At 39.3% G+C, this 25,250-nt stretch overlaps 1 protein-coding gene across 2 annotated transcripts in view; it reads left to right on the plus strand.

The window, feature by feature from the left end:
- The window catches only part of CSMD2 (CUB and Sushi multiple domains 2), a 652,460-nt gene that overhangs the window by 547,331 nt on the left and 79,879 nt on the right, over positions 1 to 25,250 (plus strand). For both annotated transcript variants that reach the window (XM_082415250.1, XM_082415251.1), the window contains exons 43-46: positions 585 to 762; positions 1,782 to 1,927; positions 11,554 to 11,634; positions 12,138 to 12,251. In XM_082415250.1, the coding sequence (XP_082271376.1) occupies positions 585 to 762; positions 1,782 to 1,927; positions 11,554 to 11,634; positions 12,138 to 12,251 (519 nt within the window). The remainder of the gene's footprint in view (positions 1 to 584; positions 763 to 1,781; positions 1,928 to 11,553; positions 11,635 to 12,137; positions 12,252 to 25,250) is intronic.

The following is a 25,250-nucleotide window of genomic DNA, read 5'->3' on the forward strand; positions in this document are numbered from 1 at the left end:
AGGAGGGAAGTCTTAGTCCCATTTTATAGGTGAAGAAAGAGAGGCTACACTTATCTAGTCAATTATCTAGTCAATTAATGGTTTAGCCATAATTTGAACCCAACCATAGCCTCACCACAAGAATCCGCAACTCTTAGGTCAAGACCAAAAGTACCACTCCAAGAATCTCAGAATAAAAAGAGAAAGAAAGAGATATTATCATAATTTCTTACCTCTTCCCAGCAGCAGTACTGAAGCCCTGACTCTAGTATTCCTAGGAAAGGAGAGGGGGTAGCTTTGGTGTGTCCTTCCTTCTGGACAGGTCTCTTCCACAAGAAAGAGAAAGAAGGGGGCCAGGGGCTGAGGCAGGCCCACAGAGGACCTGCACTGAAGATGGAGGGCCACTCGGGCTGTGGTGTGTTGGGAACAGTAGGGAAAGCCAGGCCTGGCCCTCCCTCAGCCCCATCTCCTCTCCCCATCCCGCCCAGCCTCCTGGAGCAGGATGATTCGTGCTGGGGGCTGGGACTGCATCAGGATGTCATCTGAATTCTCAGGGGGGAGGTGATCTCCAGCACTCATCTGTGTTTGTGTCCTCTCCCTGACAGTGCCCTGTGGCGGGAACGTCACCTCTTTCAATGGCACTGTGTACTCCCCGGGCTTTCCCAGTCCCTACTCCAGCTCCCAGGACTGTGTCTGGCTGATCACCGTACCCATTGGTCACGGCATCCGCCTCAACATCAGCCTGCTACAGACGGAGCCCTCTGGAGACTTCATCACCGTCTGGTAGGACCAGCTGCCATGTCAGCAGCCAATGAGAAAGGGGCACTAACTGGGGTCTAAACTGGGTCACCCATCTATTTGTCCAGAATACCACGAGCAGAATGGTTTTAAATGGCTGTCAGCCTCTTGGGTCTCAGATAAACATAGTGGAATGAGGACTTAGCTTCAATTAGCCTTTTTGACTCCTTGGAGGGAAAGGAATGGCAAGACAGTGGTTCCCAACCTGGAGTCCTGCTGGGGGTCAGTCAAAGTACCAATGGGTGTGGGAATGGGAAAGGGCGTAAATGGGCAGACTTTTCTCAGTATTTCCAGAGTCCAAACCAAAAGTCTACATTTACCTAAGATAAGCTACCTGAACTAATGAAAGAGCTTTGGAGTGGAATTTTGTGAAATCCCACTGGTCATCTCGTGCTGAGCCAGTGCTGACCACAGAACTGTCCGCAGTGAGAGAAATATTCCATATCTGTGAGGTCCAATATGGCAGCCACTCTACATGTGACCATTGAGCACTTGAATGTGACTAGAGTGACTGAGGAGCTGATTTTTAAACTATTAAAGTTTAAATAATTTAAAAGTAAATAGTCCCATGTAGCCTAGCGTTTACCAAACTGGACGGCTCAGCTCTGAGTTATATAGTTAGCGTATCTTGAGTTAATTTTAAAATGGAAATGTGAATTATTAGTTGATAGGTGCAGTTTCCTAGACAGCTTTTTTTCCAAACCACTGAATCTTTGGACAAAGATATAATTTAAACATTTCTTTGGGGGTTCTGGGAATCAGCAGAAGATAGTGGGATTCTCTTCTCAAAATTTCCAGGGCTGGATAATTCTCACCTGACTGCCCTGGATTGATTTCTCACTTAGTTTCCAGACAATGGCTAAGAACAAATGGGAGGGACTGGATAAGGTTCCAGGGAAGGCAACACAGGGATGTCTCTCTGCTCACTGAAGGCCGCTGACACACCAGGTGGAACAGGTAGGCATGGTGACCCGTGACGTGCAGCACCTTCTTTCCTGTTGCAGGGATGGGCCGCAGCAGACAGCCCCACAGCTCGGAGCCTTCAGCCACAGCTTGGCCAAGAAGACACTGCACAGCTTATCCAACCAGGTCCTGCTCAAGTTCCACCGTGATGCGGCTGCGGGTGGGATCTTCGCCATAGCTTTCTCCGGTCAGTATGGAAGCCTGGGATGGGGCGGGGCAGACTCTCAAGTCCTGGGCTTGACTCCTGGCTCCCACGTTTGCCAGCTGTGGGACTTGGAAGAGTAACATAGCTTCTCCGCCTCGGTGTCCTCAGGGTTATGAGAATTCAATGTGTAGGGTATGTGAGAGCTCCCAGCACAGGGCTCCCTAAATGTGAGTCTTCCTTCCCCTCCACGCTAGCAGGGCGGAGAGGCCCATGACGCTGATCCTTGGCACCAAGTTCAAGTTCAGAGACAGCAGGGTGAGGCTTCTTTCTTATCCATCATTCACACCAGCTCCCTGGCGGGTCTATCCCTTTACCTGTGCCCCACCTTGTCCTCAGCACATTCTAGAGGCTTGTCCCACTCCAGAGGAATCCAGGGCCTCTGTCGACCCCACAGGAACTACTGTGCACAGACAGAATCAGGGAGAATTCAAGTAGAGGAGCATGAACAATTCAGGGTGCATCTGTCCTTATCGACAGCCTACTTTCTTCTAAAAGTCCAAGGTTATGGACCCAGGTATTTCCTCATTTTTGTTATAGTGGACACAGCATAGAAAAACTTATGAAAAGTTCTCCGTGGGTTTGTGCCCAGCCATGAAATAACCCCCCTTGTTTACAATTTGCAGAACATTGCATCTATTTGGACTGGAAATCAGGAAGGCTTGACTTTATTGCTGGCTCCACCTCAAGTCAATGTCTGACCTTGTGTAGGTCTCTCCCCAGCTTGAGAGCTCAGTTTCTTCACCTGTGGAATGAGGGGCTTGGAGTTTGTGATCTCTAAGAATTCTGTGAGGTAGTTAAGCAGCTGTTATTACCCCCAATTTACAAATGAGGAAATGAGGGCCAAGGAAGGCAGGAGGGCCTGCCCAAATTGCATGGCTATAATTGGGAGGAGAACCCAGTCCTCGTAGCTCTGCACTGACTGCTCCAGTGGGACCACACGGTGTTACTGCCTCACACGTGCATTTATAGAAACATGAATGCATTCAGCCCTAAGTCCTTGGGAGAGTTAGTGATATCGAGACAGAAAGAGACAGAAACAACATTGTTGAGAGCATCGGCAGCTCCAGCCGCTGTCCCCAAGGAGCTTGGGCCCAGGTGAGCATGACATGGAGATGAGAAACCCACCATCTCATTCTGCCGTGGTACCCACACACCCCTCTTGTTGGGCACACTTCTCACCCCATTAATGGGACCCAGGTCTTGAAGGCTATGTCATTCTGACTCCATGTGACTTGCCCATAGAGTGATAGAGTGTGGACTCCTGAGTCACACAGACTTGGGTTCAAATCTCTGCCACATATTAGCTATGTGACTGTGGGTCTGTCGTTTACCTTTCTGAGCCTCGATTTCATTATCCACAAAATGGGAATCATATCAGTACCTAACCTCACAGAGTTAAATGAAATCATGCATGGGAATGCCTAGCTCTGGGCACAGAGTATAAAAGGTACTCAATAAATGACAGTGTTAATAATAATCATCATCATTATCATGATCATCATTATTATTATATTTAGAGATTAACAGGATCCATATGAAATCACCTCAGTCCTAGTCCAGATCTCTGGTCCCTGCTCTTGAGCATTCACCTGCTCCAGGACCAGGTGAAGGAGGCCCAGCCCTGCCCTGGGACGTCCTTGTTCCCGAGTTGTCCTGAGTAACTCTGCCCAGGAGAGCACTTGCTTCTGTGTGTGTCCTGGCCACTGTGCCCCTGTTGCCCTCAGATGAGAAATGAGACCCTTAGGTGCTTGCTTAGACCATGGTCCAAGGCCTCATTTGACTAGAGAGCAGACAAGAGCCTGGGCGAGAGGATCTACTGCTAGCCCAGGCCAACGGGCTTGGGTGGGACAGGCTCTTTGCAAGGGGCCGAGTGAGCAAGAAGGCACCTTCCACCCACTCATAGGGCTTTTGATAAATTGTGGAATATAGCAATGTGTAAAAATTGTGTATAACATACATGTGCCATTTAAAGAAGAAGAATAAGATGAACACCCATCGCTGAGCCTAAGAAAAAGAACACCAGGGCCTTTGAAGCCCCTGTGCACCACCTCCAACACGTTCCCCCTGCCCGACCCCCAGAGTTAACCACGGTCCTGAATTTTCTGTTAACCATTCATTGCTTTGCATTATAATTTTACTCCATAGGTGTATGTCTCCAAAAATATATACTGTTTCATTTCACATGTTATTTCTGTTATGTAAATAGAATTGTTCAAGAAGTGTTCTTCTGTGACCTGCTTTTTTCACTCAAAATTAAGCTTTTGAAATTCATGCGGATGCATGTGACTAGATTTAGTTCATTTTTCAATGCCGTGTAGTATTCCATTGCGTGAAAGTAGTGATTTATCTAGTCTACTGTTAATAGGCATTCAAGTTATTTTATTTCAAACAATATGAGCATTGTTGTACATTCCTTCTTGTGGACAAGAGTTTCTCTAGGGTACATGCCTGTGTGGAATTGTGAGGTTGTAAGTATTCACATATTCAATTTTACTAGGTAATGCCAAATTGATCACACGAAGTAGTTATAACAATTTACACTCTTCCTAGCAACAGAGGTAGAGCTTCTGTTGCACTACGTCCTTGCAAACACTGGGCTTTATTGGACTTTTAAATTTTTGCCAGCCTGGTGGGTAGCATTTCACTTTTATGTTGAAGATGAGGATGAGCATCCTTTCATATCTTCATTGTCCATCCATGCTTCCTGCTCTGTGAAATGCCTGCTCCCCATACAGCTTTCTTCCCCCAAGAAGAGAGAACACACAAGTAAGTAGACAAATAAAATGTTTGCAATTTGTAATATGTGCTATGAAAGAAACAAGTAAGATAGCAAATGAAAAGGTAGAGAATCTACTTCATGGAGAATAATTGGGGAAAATGTGTCTTAAGAGTTGGTATTTGAGACTAGAACTAAAGAAAAAGAAGGAGGCTGACTTGCAAAGAGCAGGGATTGGGAATGGGATGGGGGAAAGAATGTTTGTCTTTTTATAGCCAAACATTAGCCCTAAATAAATTTCCTTTCATATAAGAACCAAAAAGAAGAAAAATACCTTAAGGAGACTTATGGCAATATTCTACAGTATTTTTTTTTTAATGACAAAATAGGATTAGAATTGCAGAGAAAAATGCCCTTGGAAACATATAGTTTAGGAAATAGAAGTAAATTTTGGAAAGCATCTGCTTCCAGCATAAGAGTCTAGGTAACATGGAATCCAAATAAGAGCTATCTGGCTGAGAGGTTAATAAAAGGGGAAGTCGTACCCCACCTGATAGGATGCAGTGAGAAGGACCCAGCATCACTTCTGTGATCGTCCCATCAAAGATGTACAACCTGAATCTAATCATGAGGAATCAGACAAAGCTAAATTGAGGGTAATGTATGTAATACAGTGTTACATACTAGAAATTAACTGGCATATAATTTTCAAAAGTGTAAAAGTCAGGAAGGTCAAGGAAAGACTTTAGAACTGTTGCAGACTAAGGGAGACTAAGAAACATGACAACGAAATGCAACGTATGGTTCTGAACTGGATGCGTTTGCTATTAAAGACTTTATTGAGACAAGTGGTAAAACTTGGATGGAATGTAAGGATTAGGTGGCAGTAACATAGTGTTAATTTCCTCCTTTGGTGCTTATATTGTGGTTATGTGGGAGAATGTGGTTGTTTATACGAAATACATGCTAAAATATTCTGTGGTTATAGGGTATCATGTTGGCAACTTAATTTTCAACTGGTTCATGAGAAAAGTTTTGTGTACTATACTTCCAACTTTTCCGACACCCATGTGATTGTTTTAAATTAAAAATTTTATTTACGAGGGGAGCTAGCTATAAAAAAAGAAGGTTTAAAAGAAATGCAATTGCACAGTTTAAATTGGCATATGAACCAGCAAAGAGCAGAACTGACGCCGTAGAAAAACTATTCAGAGATGTGGAGGACAAATCAGAAAAGCTCCACATGAAGAGGGAAAAGGACAAGGACTTGAAAATGATAAAGAAGATGGTAAATAAAGAGATCCAGGGACCAAAGAACCAATGTACTGATAAGAAGTATTTATGAGTAGAATAACCTGATGGATAGAATAGAAATAATAAAATAAAACTCTTCTGAGATGAAGGAAAATCTGTGCATGTAGGATAAAAGAGCTCACTGTATACCAGGAGAAATCAAAAACAGCCTGGCAGGTTTTCCAAATTATAAGGATGCAGGGTGTAGGAGAGCTACTAGAATCCAGGCTGAGAAAATCAACTACAAGGAGCCAAAATCAACAATTCTCAGATTAATTATATTTGGCATTTAATTCCAGAAAATTAAGGAGGCATTTGTAGAGATGTTCAAGAAAAAAAAAATTGTTGGGCAAGAGACAGTCATTTGCAGATATCCAAGAGCTTAAAATTAGTGTCAACCAAAGTCTCAATTTGAATTGTTACTCAAGGATGTAGCCATCCAACAAAGGATGAACCAGTAACTCAATATAGGGAAGTTGTATAAAAGAAAAGATAAAAATGGGAAGCATTGATTAATCTTCCATGGAGGTGGAATCAATAGATATTATTCAATTATTGATTTTATAATTAGGAAAAGAAGGGTTCCAAGTATATATTTTAGTCATTAATAAATTAAAAATCAACTGTAGTACTTCCATATTGCTAAAAGAAAAAAATGAAGCAAAATACAATTCACATATAAAAGGAAGGAACACTGTAGAAACAGATACAGAAAACACAGAATAAGCACAAAATAAAATAGTTCAATTATTATGACAAATACAAATTTATTAAAGCCCAATTCCCTATTAAAAATACAGACTCTTAAATTAGGTTGAACACAATATAATTAGATTTTCCATACCAGGAATACAACTAAGACAATACGACAGCTTTAAAATAAAAGGCTGGATGGTGACATATTTGGCAAACACAACAGTAACAATCAAAGAAAAGAGTAGAATTCAAAGCAAAAAGCATGCAATGGAAAAAGTGGATTCTTTCATATTAGAGAATAATCTGTAATGAGAATTTTTAAATGATAAGCCTATTGGGAAGGTTACAGGGAGCAGTCCACTTAGTGGTGGGCAGGCTGAGAATATGTATCAAAAGGTTAACACAGTGTGATTAACTGCAGTGGAACTATTTTCAGGTGTCTGCCCAGCTCATAATGCTGTCCTTAACAGCCCCTCTCATGTGGGCACCTGTCAGCTATGTTTGCACATCATGACTCCCCTCCACGTACACCCACAACCCCAGAAACAGTAGCTGGAAATAAAGGTGGGCACCTGACCTGACTCCAGCAGAGATAATCAGATGCTCTCTTTTGGGAACTTGAAATTGAACCTGAGAGATTCTGCTTCTGGCTGGACTCGTCTCCTGAAGAGAGAAGATACAAATCCAGGAGCAATGGATTGCCTGTCTTCTACCGTCCAAGGAGACTGAGAAATAGAAAAGCCCTGTGTGCAGAAACAGAATCACTGAGACACATGGGAAAGTTCCCTGGGTTCCTGGTGGCCCTTCAGTTCCTTGTCCTCTACCTTTATGAAGTCTGGCTACAAATCCACCCTTGGGTTCACTCTTCTCGAAGAGGCTTCTTTTGCTTCTTCTACCCTGAGTTGATTTATGTTACTTACACCCAGGTTTCCTAATTAACAATGATCTAGGACCCACCAATCCTACTTCTGGAAGTTGTTCAAAAATATGTGTATAAAGATATTCCTCGAAGTGCTATTTATAACAGGTAAATTAGAAACAATCCAAACATAAAATAATAGGAGATTAGGTGTGCAAATTGTGACACACACACACACAAATGGAGGAAAATATAGTCATTAAAAATCATTCATGTAGAATACAATTCATTGATTAAGGCAAATGTTTATTTTATATTGTTTATATTGTTAAACTGATATTTTGGGGCTCAGATAACTAAAGGATGCTGTGATTATGGACCCCTAACCTAGACCACAGCCACCCCTCCTTGTGAGGTTCTTGAGAAAGAGATATATACAGGGAATAATGGCAAAGGAAGGCATTTTAATATTAGCTGGGCTTGAACCCTAAATCCAAATGCAGAGCCTAGAGTCATCGGGTAAACTGAACTGAACCAAGTGAACTGCATTTTTCCCTAAGCTAATTTGGCTTTTTTTTTTTTAAACATCTTTATTGGAGTATAATTGCTTTACAATGGTGTGTTAGTTTCTGCTTTATAACAAAGTGAATCAGTTATACATATACATATGTTCCCATATCTCTTCCCTCTTGCGTCTCTCTCCCTCCCACCCTCCCTATCCCACCCCTCTAGGTGGTCACAAAGCACCGAGCTTATCTCCCTGTGCTATGCGGCTGCTACCAAACGTAAAATAGATAGCTAGTGGGAAGCAGCTAATTTGGCTTTAAAAGCTTTAGAGATAAGGCCAATTCAACACACCCATCAGCATGAGGAGGAAGGTATCCAGAGTGTCAGTGGGAAAGAATTCCATGTTCAATGAATGACCCACAATGACTACTGCTGAGCTGACGGCTGCATGACATAAGCAAATGAGCCCTGCCCACTAGTTAGCATGTTAACACATAATGGAGTCTGAGCTGTATCAGTGCCTCACCCCCCAGGGGAATAAGGGGGATGGAGGCCAAAGGAAACAGGAGTCTTGAATGGCCCCCTGCCCTAGAGTTCTGCAGCAATAACATGGTAGATGCAGTGTGTGTGGGGGGGTGGGGGAGGGAGGGGAGTTATCTGTAAATATCAAAAGTCATACAACAAAATGCTAGCAATGGCTATGCGCAGGTGGTGGGACTTGGGGAATTTTTGTTTTATTGCTTTTCAGTATTCCACCAGCTTTCTGCATTGAGCAGAAATTTGTAATTTTTTAAAAGTTAATTTTAAAAATGTAATGGGAAATCACCCGATCAAACAAATAACCACAAACTATAAAATATCCACACTGTGTTTAGGTGGAGATTTCTTTTATTGATTTTTTTTTTTGTGGAAAGTTAAGTGTGTCCTAGAAGGTTTTAGAAGGTATGTTTTAAAGGTAAGCACGAGGCTGAGAATGGAAGGAATCAAATTTTTTTAAGCTCTGTAAAGGAAAACATTGAGAATTGGCTAAATAAACATTTAATGCTTGTACAAGTCAAAAGAGTGCCATAAATAGATGGGAGCAAATGACAAATTGGGAAATAATAGGCAAAGATCAATCTTAAATATATTGTACATAGAGTTTTTCAAATTTATAGGAAAAATAGAGGCAAAGGACATGAATAGAGAGTTAAAAAGAAAAATGCAAAGTCTATTAACATATGAAAAAAATATTTAGCCTAACTGGTTGTCAAATGCCAATAAAAGAAAAGAAGTGGTACTCTGCTGTCTATCAAGTTGACAAAGATTAAAATTGATGACTATTCCCCCCAATGGCTCTAAGTTCTGTGAGGCAAGGACTGTGTCTCTTTACTCTTGCATCATCCACACCTAACACAGTGCCTGACCCAGGGCAAACCCTCAATAGATAATCATTAGATGGACCAGATGAAAGAAGAATGACAGCACCCAGGGTTGGAGAAACTGTCGTTCTGTGGACGGTATCTGTTGGAGCAATTTTCCTGGAAAGAAAAATGGAAGTATGTATCAAACACAGGCCTGGTCCTCCCTGATTTATGTTAAATCAAGATTAAACCTGTCTGGTTACCCCAAGAGGGCTTCATAAAGCTATGTGTCACTCAATATGACATGTTTCAGTGGACACATCTGTAGAAAAAAATTAAAGTTAAATCCTCAAAACATAATACAACATTTTAAATAAAACTACATGCAGGAGAAGTCTTAAGTTACATTCCAGATACGACTGGTAAAATGTCAGAATGCCACATGAACATTTGGAACAGGTGTTTCAGGTGCCACTGGCTCTGAGGTTATCACACAGTGATGTTCACTGTGAAGGGTCCACCACCCAGCGCTATCCCAAACACGTTCTTGCCATGCCTTTCGTATTTAACCTTTGTTTCTGCCTAAGGTTTCTGTCCCAAGCTGAAAAGTCTGCAATGTTCATGGTGCAATATGCAATGCATAGAACTGCTGTTTTGTTACAAATGTACTAATCACTGGGTGATCATGAAGTGATGCTTTAAGTATTTACTTTCTAGCAGAGTGGTTTGTTGCATATATATAGGTATTTTGTAGTTTTCAGTACGTTTTGGGTCTTGGGTTACGCATTATAATTTTTTCCCATTTAAAGTAATGGGAAGTAGGCTCCTAGTAGCGTCTTGACACAGAATGTCTGATTTCCAGGAATGGGTTATTGATGTTCAGTGGGAGATGCCTGTACTTTAAAAAAGTCATACACTCTAATCATTCCTAGTTTTATAAAAAGAAAAGACTTCATAAAAGATGCATATATAGAAGGATGTTCATCACAGTTTCACTTTAAATTGCAAAACTTTGGAAATCTAAATGGTTTACAATAGAGTATCTGTTAAATAAATTTTAGTAGATTATATGATTAAATCCTATGAGGTCATTTCAATCATACTTTTGAAGGAATGTGATGACATGGGAAAATTCTTGCAATATAATAGTAAGTGCACAAAGACCAACTCAAAGTATGTAACATGGTGCAAATTTTGTAAAAGAAAAATCTATGTGCAGAAAATATATACCCTAAGAATTTACAGTAAAGGGTTAACAGTGGTTATCTCTGAGAAGGCAATGGATGAGTTTAATTTTCCTCTTACTGTTCTCATAGAAAATCTCAGATTTTCTTTAATGATAATGTGTTACATTTGTAAATTTAAAAAAAATGCTATTTCAAAAAACACAGCAAGGGTTGAAGTGACTTTGGAGATAATAACAGCAACAGCATTGGCAACAGCAGCTAACACATCCAGCACTCAACCACGTACCAGATAATGAAAGAAAGCCATGTTATGAGCCCACCCTGAACTTTGCCTCGGTAACACCCTGGCCACAGAGGCCAGTCTCTGCCCAGACGGATGGCTTCTGGTTTAGAAAATCCACTGAAGCCAGAGTGTTTAGCCAAAGGTCAGAAGAGAAACAAGCTGTCTTCGCTGGTCCCCCACGTAAGCCACACACAGCATTTAGATGCTGAGTAGTGGAAAGAATATGGGATTTGAGAGCAGCCAGACCTGGATTCCAGTCCTGTCTGTGCCACTTACTTCCTGTGTGACCTTAGAGAAGTAACTGAAGCTTTCTGAATCTCAGCTTCCTCATAAGTAGAGTGAGAACATCTCGCAGGGGGATCAGCTATTGTGAGAATTCAAGGTGACAGCGGGTGAAAATGCTTGACGTATAGTAGGTGTTCAGTAAATGCTTCTCTCCCCTCCCTTCAGCGCTAGGCACCGTCACTGCCTTCTTAGATCCTCTCCTTTATTGTTAGTCTTGATATATGGTTCCTGGTTTTTGCATCAAAAGCAAATAAAAACAGATGGCAGCGGATAAGCAAAATAGTGCTTGGCTAATCTTGCCCAGTGTACAGATAAGTACTTGTTAATATCTGCTGTGTGGATGGATGAGGAGTGAGAACGTGAAGCACTGAACAAATGAATGACCACGTGCCCCAAGAATGATGCTCTTACACCGACTTGTCTGCTTTTGTCTTTTCAGCTTATCCGCTCACCAAATGCCCTCCTCCCACCATCCTCCCCAATGCTGAAGTCGTCACAGAGAATGAAGAATTCAACATAGGTAAGACCTCCCAAACCAGCAAGGATGGGGCTGGCGAGGAGGGGCCGGGGGGGGGGGGTGGGGGCTGGCCAGTGGGGCTCATTCTCCCCTCCTGTCCGTGGAGAGAAACAATAGGCCCAGTGCAAGAGGGTTGATATTCTGTCAACTGAGTTTCACCCAAAATACAATCACTCTTCTTTTTAGCCATACGTAGCCAGAGGAGCTAGGAAAGCAGTTTTCTTCCATGATTCAAGTCAGGATGTTTTGAGAAGTAAGTCCGTGCAAGATACTCTAAAAAGTTCCTAGAATGTGGAACACTGTTAGGCCCAGAAGGCTGAGCTGTGAGAGGAGGAGACACAGTCATCTGGGTCATTTGACTGGAGTTGAGCTAGTAATTATTTCTGAACAGAACAAAACCCGCCACTGATCGTCTTGCCTGGAAGTGGGTTCAAGCTACTAAGGGGTGCCAATCAGCCCTGCCCAGACTTCTCCAGGGAATCCCCATATTGGTCTCTCCTTGACAGGTGACATCGTACGCTACAGGTGCCTCCCTGGCTTTACCTTAGTGGGGAATGAAATCCTGACCTGCAAACTTGGAACTTACCTGCAGTTTGAAGGGCCGCCCCCAATATGTGAAGGTAATCACACCGAGCCATGCCTTGGAGTTCCTCCAAAACATCTCCCCTGTTTTCCCTCTCTCTATATTCCCAGTCCCTGCCCAGGAAGCAAGAGGTCACTTGGTAAATGTTTGAATGAGTGAGTGAACAAGTGCTCTAGATAGGTTCTCTGCCCTGCTCCTAGGTCCGGGGCTGTGATTTGGCTGTAGTGGCCGCATTTATTTCTGTCTCCCTTTTTTCTAACTGACATTCCCTGGAAATGGCAGGAGGTTGTGGGACCTTGGTGGGAGTTGGGACTCACACACCAACCTTGCCTTACTGGAGTGCAGGTGCGTCCAAAACCCTATGTGCTGAACTAGGCAACCGAGAAACCACAGTTGTCTTCAATCCAGTGTGATGCCTTGATGAAAATGAATGTGCTTCACCAAGTTATCCCAACTAAGACCAAAAACAATTCTTTCCACTCACGAGGCATCTGACCTGGGGCAAGATACCTAACTGTGCTGTGCCTCAGTTTTCTTATCTGTAAAATAAGGATAATGATATTACTAATGCCATGGGCTTGTTATGAGGAATTAAATGGGTCAGTAATGTAAAGCACTTTGGAAAACTATGCCTGGCACATAGTAACTGTTCAATGTGGGCTACTATTATTGTTATTAGTTTTACTACTGCTTCTAGTGCTGTTGCTACCAATAGATATTTAGTAGCCCATGGAGAAACAGGTCAGCTTCTCCTCCATCTCTAGGAAATCAAGAGTAGGGAGAATCTGCAATATGGATTATTAATGAGGAAGAAAGGGGCTACAAGCCCCAGAATTAGGCTGCTGATACACTGAGAAATTCAGTATTTATTTCAGTTGAGCTGACCCACCCATATACCAAATGACCAGTCCCCAATAAAAGTGAACTTTCACCTTCATCTGCTCCAGAATCTCCTTAATTGGCTCCAGCCCAAGTTTCTCATCATCTCTGGCTCCGTTTCTATGTCTACATGGCTCCAGTCTTCTTGGCTTCACTCCCCATTCTCAGCCTTGTGCTTTCCTCTGGGACTTGGTGTCATACTTGGGCTTCCCAAGGTGTGACCCTTTATAGTCTTTTTTATAATAGCAGCTTGATCGGGATATAATTCATATACCATGCAACTCATCCACTTGAAGTGTATACTTCAATGGTTTTTAGTATATTCAGAGTTTTGCAACCATTATCACAATCAAATTTTTTTTTAATTTATTTATTTTTGGCTGTGTTGGGTCTTCGTTTCTGTGCGAGGGCTTTCTCTAGTTGCGGCAAGCGGGAGCCACTCTTCATCGCGGTGCACAGGCTTCTCACTATCGTGGCCTCTCTTGTTGCAGAGCACAGCCTCCAGACGCGCAGGCTCAGTAGTTGTGGCTCACGGGCCTAGTTGCTCCGCGGCATGTGGGATCTTCCCAGACCAGGGCTCGAACCCGTGTCCCCTGCATTAGCAGGCAGATTCTCAACCACTGTGCCACCAGGGAAGCCCCACAATCAATTTTAAAACATTTTAATCACCCCCCAAAGAAATCCTGTCAGTTCCCACTTCTTTCCAGCCCCCTCAGTTCTAGGCAACCACCAAACTACTTTCTGTCTCTATGAATTTGCCTATCCTGGGTATTTCATATAAATAGAATCCTATGATGTGTGGTTTTTTGTGACTTCTTTCATGTAGCATAATGTTTTATAGGTTCATTCATGTTGTAGCATGTATCAGCACTTCATTCCTTTTTGTTGAAAATAATATTCCATTGTACCTATACCACATTTTGTTTATCCACTTATCATTGATGGACACTTGAGTTATTTCCACTTCTAGCTATTATGAATAATGCTGCTATGAGCATTCATGTACAAGTTATTGGGTGAAACATATGTTTTCATTTCTCTTAGGTATGTATCTAAGAGTGGAATTGCTAGGTCATATGGTAACTCTATATTTAAACTTTTGAGGAACTGCCGGAGTATTCTCCACAGCAGATGAACCATTTTCTATTCCCACCAGCAGTGTATGAGGGTTTCAATCTTTCCACATCCTCTCTGTTATTATTAACTGTCTTTTTAATTATAGCCATCCTAGTGTGTATAATGGGTATCTCGTTTTGATTTGTATCTTCCTGATGGCTAAGATGTTAAGCATTTTTTCATGCACTTATTGTTCATTTGCATGAAGAAATGTCTATTTGGATCCTTTGCCCATCTTTAAGTTATTTATATGTTTGATTATTGAGTTGAAGGCGTTTTTTATATATATTCTAGATACAAGTCCTTTATCAGATGTGTGATTTTCAAAAAATTTTTGCATTTTATGGGTTGTCTTTTCACTTTCTTGATGGTGTTCTCAGAAGCACAAAAGTTTTTAATTTTGATGATGTCCAATTTATATATATATTTTTTTGGTGCTTGTGCTTTTGGTGTCATATCTGAGAAACTATTGCCTAATCCAAGGTCAAGAAGATTTACATCTATGTTTTCCTCTAAGAGTTTATGATTTTAGCTCTTACATTTAGGACTTTATCTATTTTGAGTTAATTTTTATATATAGTGTGAGGTAGGGGTCCAACTTCATTATTTTGTATATGGATATCCAGCGGTCCTGGCATCACTTACTGGAAAGACTATTCTTCCCCCATTGAATTGTTTTGGTACCCTGTTGAAATCTGTTGACTATAAATTTGGGGTTTTACTTCTTGATCCTCAATTCTATTTTCTTGATCTATAAGTCTATCCTTAGCCAGTACCACACTATCTTGATTACTGTAGCTTGGTCATATGTTTTGAAATCAGGAAGTGTGAGTCCTCCAGCTTTGTTCTTCTTTTTCAAGATTATTTTGGATATGCTGGATCTGCTGAATTTCCATATGAATTTTAGGGTCAACTTATCAATATCTACAAAGAAACCAGCTGGGATTTTTGTAGAGATTGAGTTGAATCCATAGACCAGTCTGGGTCTCACTGCCATCTTAACAATATTAGGTCTTCCAATCCATGAATATAGGATGTTTTTCCATTCATAACCTCTTCAGTGTACAACTTTCTTTTATGTTTTGGCTTTTTCTTCTCTTTTCTGCCTCAGCTAATGCCTTGTCCAATGATGTCCTAGTCTCCTATGACAAAGATCAGACATTTTTCTATCAGCTCAGAAGCTTGCTATAGCAACATAGAAAATTTGGTGAAATTCAAACCTAAAAACATCACAGTGCAATTATAGAACATCAAGGATAAAGATAAAATGTTAAAACCATCATGGAGAAAAGATAAATCAGACTCATAGCATTATTGCATCAACAATAATACCTACCAAAAGATAAAATGAAGCAGGAAAAATAATTGTAAACTGAACTTCTAAACCCAGCCAAATTATCAATTAAGAGTGAGAATGAATTAATGAAATCTTCAGACACACAAGGACTAAGTAAAGTTACTACCTTACTAAAAGCATAATTAAAGGATACACTTCAGTGCATTAGTCAGGATAGGATAGGCATATGCTGCAATAACAAGCAATCCCCACATCTCAGTGGCTTAACACAAAAAAAGTTTATATCTTCTTCAGGCAAAATTTTCTGTAGTCCAGGTAACTCTGAAGAGCTGATAACTCAGAGATCCAGGCTGCTTCAATCCTGTGCTACCATCTGAAAACTAGGTCCCCTCCTCCATCCTCCACTGCAGCAGAGGAAGAAAGAGAATGGACATTCACATAAGGGCTTTTCACTTCCTCAGCCCCAAAGTGACACACATTATTCTACTCACATCTAACTGGCCAGAAATAGGCACATGGATGGAAAGTGAAGTTTTTTATATGCTCCGGAAATAAAAGAAAGTCTGATACTGCTAAACACCAGAAATATCTACCACATTCAGCAAGAAAAAGATGAATACAGGTAGAATGATTCAGATGCAAAAATTAACAGTAAGCTAAGAAATCAGTAAAATATGGTAGTAAATCTAAAATATATTGACTGTAGAGAATAAAAAATCTGAAGAAATAAATGACATTGATTAACCATGACATGTCATGAAATAAATGACATTGATTAAATGACATTGATTAACCATGTACATTATTAAAAATATATACATTTATATACAATGTTTAAATTTATGCATAGTTTCCTTAAATTATGTATGTCTACAGTATGTGTAAGTTCTAAATTCATAACCAAAAATAAAGAGAATAAAGTAAATTTGATTAATCAAATAGGAAACATTAAAGGAGAAAAAAATTTTTTAAATCATGGTAAACAGAAAATACAAAATGAGGTAGCAAAACTAAGTGCAAGGGCTTCCCTGGTGGCACAATGGTTGAGAATCTGCCTGCCAATGCTAGGGACACGGGTTCGAGCCCTAGGTCCAGGAAGATCCCACATGCCGCAGAGCAACTAAGCCCATGCACCACAACTACTGAGCCTGCGCTCTAGAGCCTATGAGCCACAACTACTGAAGCCGCGTGCCACAACTACTGAAGCCCACATGCCTAGAGCCCGTGCTCCACAACAAGAGAAGCCCGCGCACCGCCACAAAGAGTAGCCCCCCCTCGCCACAACTAGAGAAAGCCCGCACACAGCAACGATGACAACGTTTGATAAATTTATTTATTTTTTAAAAAAAACTATGTGCGAATATATGTGCAACTGTGTAAATATAATGGAATCAAACTGCTAATTAAAGGTCAGAGATTTTCAGATTGGTTAAATTTTAAAAGTCTAGTTATAAGCTTTCCATGAACTTAGAATTGAATATATTCATTTGCCTCTCTAAGGTCATAGCTAGGAAGGTGTCACTCATCCCTGGTATGAAGCAAAATGTTAAAAAAAATAGATAGCAAGTACTAACATCTAAAATCTGGTGTAGCAAAGCTAATAGACAAAATAGAATTTAAGGCAGAAAGCATTAAAAGAAATAAAGAGGGATATTTCATGCTGGTAAACATAATCTACCAAGAATATATAATAGTCATAAACTTCTGTGCACCTAACAATAGTATTGAACTGTATAAAGGGAAAATTCATAGAATTACAGGGAGAAAGGGACAAATTCACAATTACAGTGGTAGACTTCAACACATCTCTTTCAATGACAGACCAAGAATAAGTAGTTAACATAAAATATTTGCAAAATATAGTTATATTAATGAACTTTTGTTGCAAAAAACCATGCCAAAACTTAGAGGCTTTAAACAGTAATTATCTAGTTTCTACAAAAGTTGTACTTTAAATATAAATACCAGATAGATTGCAAGGGAAAGAGGAGAAAAAGATATGCCATACAAGTGGTAAACTTAAGAAACATAAAGAAATTTCAAACAATACTGCAATCAAGGAGTATTACCAAAAATAGAGATATTTTGAAATGACAAATAAGTTAACTACATTAAAAAAGATATGCAGATGATAAAAGAGATTCAAAACACATGAAGGAAAAATCAACAGAACTGAATGTAAAAAGTAAAGACAAACTGCAGAATAAGAGAAGATATTCAGAGTATGTGTATTTTTTAAAAGGCCCCGTACCTAGACTATGTAAAGAACTTTTACAACTCAGTAATAAAATAATCCAATGAAAATATGCACAAGAGACTTGAACAGACACTTTGTAAAATAAGGTATGAATGGCCAATAAGTATATGAAAACATACTCAACATCATTAGTCATAAGGAAAATGCAAATTAAACCATAAAGAAATATTACTATGCACCCCCTAGAATAGCTTAAATTTAAGACTAACAATACAAAGTGTTAAAAAGGATGTGGAACAATTAGAATTTTCATATATTGCTGGTTGGGATGTAAAATCATACAATCACTTGGGAAAACCGATTGGAAGTTTCCTTTAAAGATAAATTCACCTACACTATCACCTGGCAATTCTACTCCTAGTTATTTATCAAAGAGAAATGAAAACCCATATCCATAAAAAGACTTTTATATGAATTTCATAATAATCCAAAACTGGAGGGGGCTTCCCTGGTGGCGCAGTGGTTGAGAATCTGCCTGCTAATGCAGGGGACACGGGTTCGAGCCCTGGTCTGGGAGGATCCCACATGCCGTGGAGCAACTGGGCCCGTGAACCACAACTGCTGAGCCTGCGCGTCTGGAGCCTGTGCTCCACAACAAGAGAGGCCGCGATAGTGAGAAGCCCGCGCACCGTGATGAAGAGTGGCCCCCACTTGCCGCAGCTAGAGAAAGCCCTAGCACAGAAACGAAGACCCAACATAGCAATCAATCAATCAATAAATCTTTAAAAAAAAAAAAAAAATCCGAAACTGGAAACAACCCAAATGTTCATCAGTAGGAGAATAAATAAGCAAATTGTCCTATGATTGCTACAGAACAATAAAAACAAAGGAAATAGTGATACATAAAACAGCATGAGTTGACTCTTACAAAAAATATATTTAGCAAAAGAAACCAGACACAAAAATAATGCATATATGATTCCAACTGCATGAAGCTCTGGTATGCAAAACTAATGCTTATAGAAATAGCATCATTGATTTCCTGGAGCATTGGGGCAGGTCATACTTATTGCAAAGGGGCATAAGAGAACTTTCTGGGGCAACGGAAATAATCTATATCCTGACTGTGGTAGTGGTCACACAGATATATGCATTAGCCAAAACTCATTAAATTGTGTACCTAAAATCTGTGCATTTTATTGTACATAAATTATATCTCTAAGTTTTTGAATTTTAAAAAGAAATTCATGAGTTATAAGCAGAAAAACAGGCTTACTGGTAAAGTAAAAAGAAGTACCTGAAATAAAGAGTAGCAAAATAATCAAACCATTAGGTAAGTTAAACAAAGGGAAAAAGCAGGAGTTTACAAAAATAAAAAAGGAAGAGTGGAATATAGCCATTGAACCAGGGGAATTTTTTAATTATGAGACTATTTTGTACATATCTATGCAAAAAATTAGTGATATGAATGAATTTCTAGGAAGCTATAATTTAATAAAATTGACCCGAGTAGAGACAGAAAGTTTATACCTTCAATATTCTCTTTAAAAAGGTGGGGAGAACGTTTTCAGAGGAAGCCCCACCAAAAACATCAAGATTAGATGGTTTCACGGAAGAATACTACTAAATCTTCAAAGGCCAGATATCTCAAGCATAGGAAAAACAAAAAACAAAAAAACTTGTAAACACGAATGCCTAAATCTGATAACGTTGCACACAAAAAGGCAAACCTATGGACCCATCTCATTTGAGAGAGCATGCCTGTTTCCCCCTGATGAAGGCAGATTCAAGTAGAAAGTAAAAAGCTTGAAAGAGACCTGCTACTGTAAGGAGGAGACCATAAGGCCTGGGGAACTTAAATATCACCACACCTCAGTGACCTGTACTGGTTGTCAGGTTAGTGAAATCTGGAATATTTCAAAAGCCAGGCTGGTTTCCTCCTTAGAAGCCATTCTTATATAATTCCAATGTTGCTTCTCCATTTCTTCTAAGTCCCACACTGCCCATCTTCCTTAGGGTGATACGTTTATCTTTAGATATCTTTTTTCTTAATCAAATTATAATTGACTTACAATATTACATTAGTTTCAGGTACACAGCATAGTGGTTTGATCTTTTTATAGATTATACACCATACAGTTATTATAATATTATTGACTATATTCCCCATGCTGTATATCACATCCCTGGGCCTTCTCTATTTTCTAACTGGCAGTTTGTACCTCTTAATCACCTTCAACTGTTTTCCCAACTCCCCATCCCTCTGTTCTCTAGCAACCACCACTTTGTTCTCTGTATCTGTAAGTCTGTTTCTGTTTTGTTACATTTGTTAGTTTGTTTTGCTTTCCAGATTTCATATGTAAGTGAAATCATACAGTACTTGTCTTTAACTGTCTGATTTATTTCACTTAGCATAATATCCTCCAGGTCCATCCATCTTGTTGCAATTGGCAAGATTTCATTCTTTTTTATGGCTGAGTAATATTCCATTGTGTATATATACCACGTCTTCTTTTTCCATTCACCTATCAATGGACACTTAGGTTGCTTCTATGTCTTGGTTATTGTAAATAATGCTGCAATGAACATTGGGATGCATATGTCTTTTTGAATTAGTGTTTTCATTTTCTTCAGATAAATACCCAGGAGTGGAATTGCTGGATCATATGGTAGTTCTATTTTTAATTTTTTGAGGGAACTCCATGCTGTTTTCCATAGTGGCTGCACCAATTTACATTCTCACCAACAGTGCACAAGGGTTCCCTTTTCTTCACATCCTCACCATCACTTGTTATTTCTTGTCTTTTTGATGATTGCCATCCTGACAAGTGTGAGGTGATATCTCACTGTGGTTTTGATTTGCATTTCTCTAATAATTAGTGATGTTGAGCATCTTTTCATGTGCCTATTGGCCATCTGTACGTCTTCTTTGGAAAAATGTCTGTTCAGGTCCTCTGCCCATTTTTAATCAGATTGTTTGTTTTTCCTGATATTAAGTTGTATGAGTTCTTTATATATTTTGGATATTAACCCCTTATCAGGTATATCATTTGTAAATATCTTCACCCATTCAGTAGGTTGCCCTTTCATTTTTAACATCTTTATTGGATTATAATTGCTTTACAATGTTGTGTTAGTTTCTGCTCTACAACAAACTGAATCAGTGATATGTATGCATGTATCCCCATATCCCATCCCTCTTGCTTGCATCTCCCTCCCACCCTCCCTATCCCACCCCTCTAAGTGGTCACAAAGCACCAAGCTGATCTCCCTGTGTAATGCAGCTGCTTCCCACTAGTTATCTGTTTTACATTTGGTAGTGTATATATGTCCATGCCACTCTCTCACTTCGTCCCTGCTTACCATCCCCCTTCCACTTGTCCACAAGTCCATTCTCTATGTCTGCGTCTTTATTCCTGTCCTACTGCAAGGTTTGTCAGAACCATTTTTTTTTTTTAGATTCCATATATATGTGTTAGCATACGGTATTTGTTCCCTCTTTCTGACTTACTTCACTCTGTATGACAGACTCTAGGTCCATCCACCTCACTACAAATAACTCAATTTCATTTCTTTTTATGGCTGAGTAATATTCCACTGTATATATGTGCCACATCTTCTTTATCCATTCATCTATTGATGGACACTTAGGTTGCTTCCATGTTCTGGCTATTTTAAACAGTGCTGCAATGAACACTGGGGTACATGACTCTTTTTGAATTATGGTTTTCTCAGGGTATATGCCCAATAGTGGGATTGCTGGGTCATATGGTACTTCTATTTTTAGTTTTTTAAGGAACCTCCATACTGTTCTCCATAGTGACTGTATCAATTTACATTCCCACCAACAGTGCAAGAGGGTTCCCTTTTCTCCACACCCTCTCCAGCATTTATTGTTTGTAGATTTTTTGATGATGGCCGTTCTGACCAGTGTGATGTGATACCTCACTGTAGCTTTGATTTGCATTTCTCTGATGATTAGTGATGTTGAGCATCCTTTCACGTGTTTGTTTGAAATCTGTATATCATCTTTGGAGAAATGTCTGTTTAGGGCTTCTGCCCATTTTTGGACTGGGTTGTTTGTTTTTTTGATATTGAGCTGCATGAGCTGCTTGTATATTTTGGAGATTAATCCTTTGTCAGTTGCTTCATTTGCAAATATTTTCTCCCATTCTGAGGGTTGTCTTTCCGTCTTCTTTATGGGTTCCTTTGCTGTGCAAAAGCTTTTAAGTTTCATTAGGTCCCATTTGTTTATTTTTGTTTTTATTTCCATTTCTCTAGGAGGTAGGTCAAAAAGAATCTTGCTGTGATTTATGTCATAGAGTGTTCTGCCTATGTTTTCCTCTAAGAGTTTTATAGTATCTGGCCTTACATGTAGGTCTTTAATCCATTTTGAGTTTATTTTTGTGTATGGTGTTAGGGAGTGTTCTAATTTCATTCTTTTATATGTAGCTGTCCAGTTTTCCCAGCACCACTTATTGAAGAGGCTGTCTTTTCTCTATTGTATATTCTTGCCTCCTTTATCAAACATAAGGTGACCATATGTGTGTGGGTTTAACTCTGGGCTCTCTATCCTGTTCCATTGATCTATATTTCTGTTTTTGTGCCAGTACCATACTGTCTTGATTACTGTAGCTTTGTAGTATAGTCTGAAGTCAGGGAGCCTGGTTCCTCCAGCTCTGTTTTTTCTTTCTCAAGATTGCTTTGGCTATTTGGGGTCTTTTGTGTTTCCATACAAATTGTGAAATTTTTTGTTCTAGTTCTGTGAAAAATGCTATTGGTAGTTTGACAGGGATTGCATTGAATCTGTAGATTGCTTTGGGTAGTACAGCCATTTTCACAATGTTGATTTTTCCAATCCAAGAACATGGTATATCTCTCCATCTGTTTGTGTCATCTTTAATTTCTTTTGTCAGTGTCTTATAGTTTTCTGCATACAGGTCTTTTGTCTCCTTAGGTAGGTTTATTCCTAGGTATTTTATTCTTTTTGTTGCAGTGGTAAATGGGAGTGTTTCTTTAATTTCTCTTTCAGATTTTTCATCATTAGTGTATAGGAATGCAAGAGATTTCTATGCATTAATTTTGTATCCTGCTACTTTACCAAATTCATTGATTAGCTCTAATAGTTTTCTGGTAGCATCTTTAGGATTCTCCATGTATAGTATCATGTCATCTGCAAACACTGACAGTTTTATGTCTTCTTTTCCGATTTGGATTCCTTTTATTTCTTTTTCCTTGCTGACTGCTGTGGCTAAAAAACTTCAAAAACTATATTGAATAATAGCGGTGACAGTGGGCAACATTGTCTTGTTCCTGATCTTAGAAAAAATGGTTTCAGTTTTTCACCATTGAGAACAATGTTGGCTGTGGGTTTGTCATATATGGCCTTTATTATGTTGAGGTAGGTTCTCTCTATGCTTGCTTTCCGGAGAGTTTTTATCATAAATTGGTGTTGAATTTTGTCGAAAGCTTTTTCTGCATCTATTGAGATGATCATATGGGTTTTAACCTTCAATTTGTTAATATGGTGTATCACATTGATTGATTTGTGTATATTGAAGAATGCTTGCATTCCTGGGGTAAACCCCACTTGATCATGGTGTATGATCCTTTTAATGTGCTGTTGGATTCTGTTTGCTAGTATTTTGTTGAGGATTTTTGCATCTGTGTTCATCAGTGATATTGGCCTGTAGTTTTCTTTCTTTGTGACATCTTTGTCTGGTTTTGGAATTAGGGTGATGGTGGCCTCATAGAATGAGTTTGGGAGTGTTCCTCCCTCTGCTATATTTTGGAAGACTTTGAGAAGATAGGTGTTAGCTCTTCTCTAAATGTTTTATAGAATTCGCCAGTGAAGCCATCTGGTTCTGGGCTTTTTTTTGTTGGAAGATTTTTAATCACAGTCTCAATTTCAGTGCTTGTGACTGGTCTGTTTATATTTTCTATTTCTTCCTGGTTCAGTCTCAGATAGTTGTGCTTTTCTAAGACTTTGTCCATTTCTTCCAGGTTGTCCATTTTATTGGCATATAGTTTCTTGTAATAATCTCTCATGATCCTTTGTATTTCTGCAATGTCAGTTGTTACTTCTCCTTTTGCATTTCTAATTCTGTTGATTTGAGTCTTCTCCCTTTTTTTCTTGATGAGTCTGACTAATGTTCTATCAATTTTGTTTATCTTCTCAAAGAATCAGCTTTTAGTTTTATTGATCTTCGCTATCATTTCCTTCATTTCTTTTTCATTTATTTCTGATCTGATGTTTATGATTTCTTTCCTTCTGCTAACTTTGGGGGATTTTTGTTCTTCTTTCTCTAATTGCTTTAGGTGTAAGGTTAGGTTGTTTATTTGAGATGTTTCTTGTTTCTTGCAGTAGGATTGTATTGCTAAAAAGTTCCCTCTTAGAACTGCTTTTGCTGCATCCCATTGGTTTTTGGATCGTCGTGTTCTCATTGTCATTTGTTTCTAGGTATTTTTTGATTTCCTCTTTGATTTCTTCAGTGATCTCTTGGTTATTTAGTAGCATATTGTTTAGTCTCCATGTGTTTGTATTTTTTACAGTTTTTTCCTGTAATTGATATCTAATCTCATAGATTTGTGGTTGGAAAATATACTTGATACGATTTCAATTTTCTTAAATTTGCCAAGGCTTGATTTGTGACTCAAGATATGATCTATCCTGGAGAATATTCCATGAGCACTTGAGAAGAAAGTGTATTCTGTTGTTTTTGGATGGAATGTCCTATAAATATCAATCAAGTCCATCTTGTTTAACGGGTCATTTAAAGCTGGTGTTTCTCCTTGCCTGAGGAGACAGATCCAAAGCTGGTGTTTTCTTATTTATTTTCATTTTGGATGATCTGTCCATTGGTGAAAGTGGGGTGTTAAAGTCCCCTACTATTATTGTGTTACTGTTGATTTCCCCTTCTATGGCTGTTAACATTTGTCTTATGTATTGAGGTTCTCCTACATTGGGTGCATAAATATTTACAATCGTTATATCTTCTTCTTGGATTGATCCCTTGATCATTATGTTGTGTCCTTCTTTGTCTCTTGTAATAGTCTTTATTTTAAAGTCGATTTTGTCTGATATGAGAATTGCTACTCCAACTTTCTTTTGATTTCCATATGCGGAATATCTTTTTCCATCCCCTCACTTTCAGTCTGTATGTGTCCCTAGGTCTGAAGTGGGTTTCTTGTAGACAACATATATATGGGTCTTATTTTTGTATCCATTTAGACAGCCTGTGTGTTTTGGTTGGATCACTTACATTTAAGGTAATTATCGATATGTATGTTCCTATTACCATTTTCATAATTGTTTTGGGTTTGTTTTTGTAGGTCTTTTTCTTCTCTTGTGTTTCCTGCCTAGAGAAGTTCCTTTAGCATTTGTTGTAAAGCTGTTTTTGTGGTGCTGAATTCTCTTAACTGTTGCTTGTCTGTAAGGGTTTTAATTTCTCCATCGAATCTGAATGAGATCCTTGCTGGGTGGAGTAATCTTGGTTGTAGGTTTTTCCCTTTCATCACTTTAAATATTTCCTGCCACTCCCTTCTGG

Source organism: Balaenoptera physalus, assembly GCF_965194825.1.
Source record: "Balaenoptera physalus genome assembly, chromosome: 1".
Lineage (NCBI taxonomy): Eukaryota > Metazoa > Chordata > Mammalia > Artiodactyla > Balaenopteridae > Balaenoptera > Balaenoptera physalus.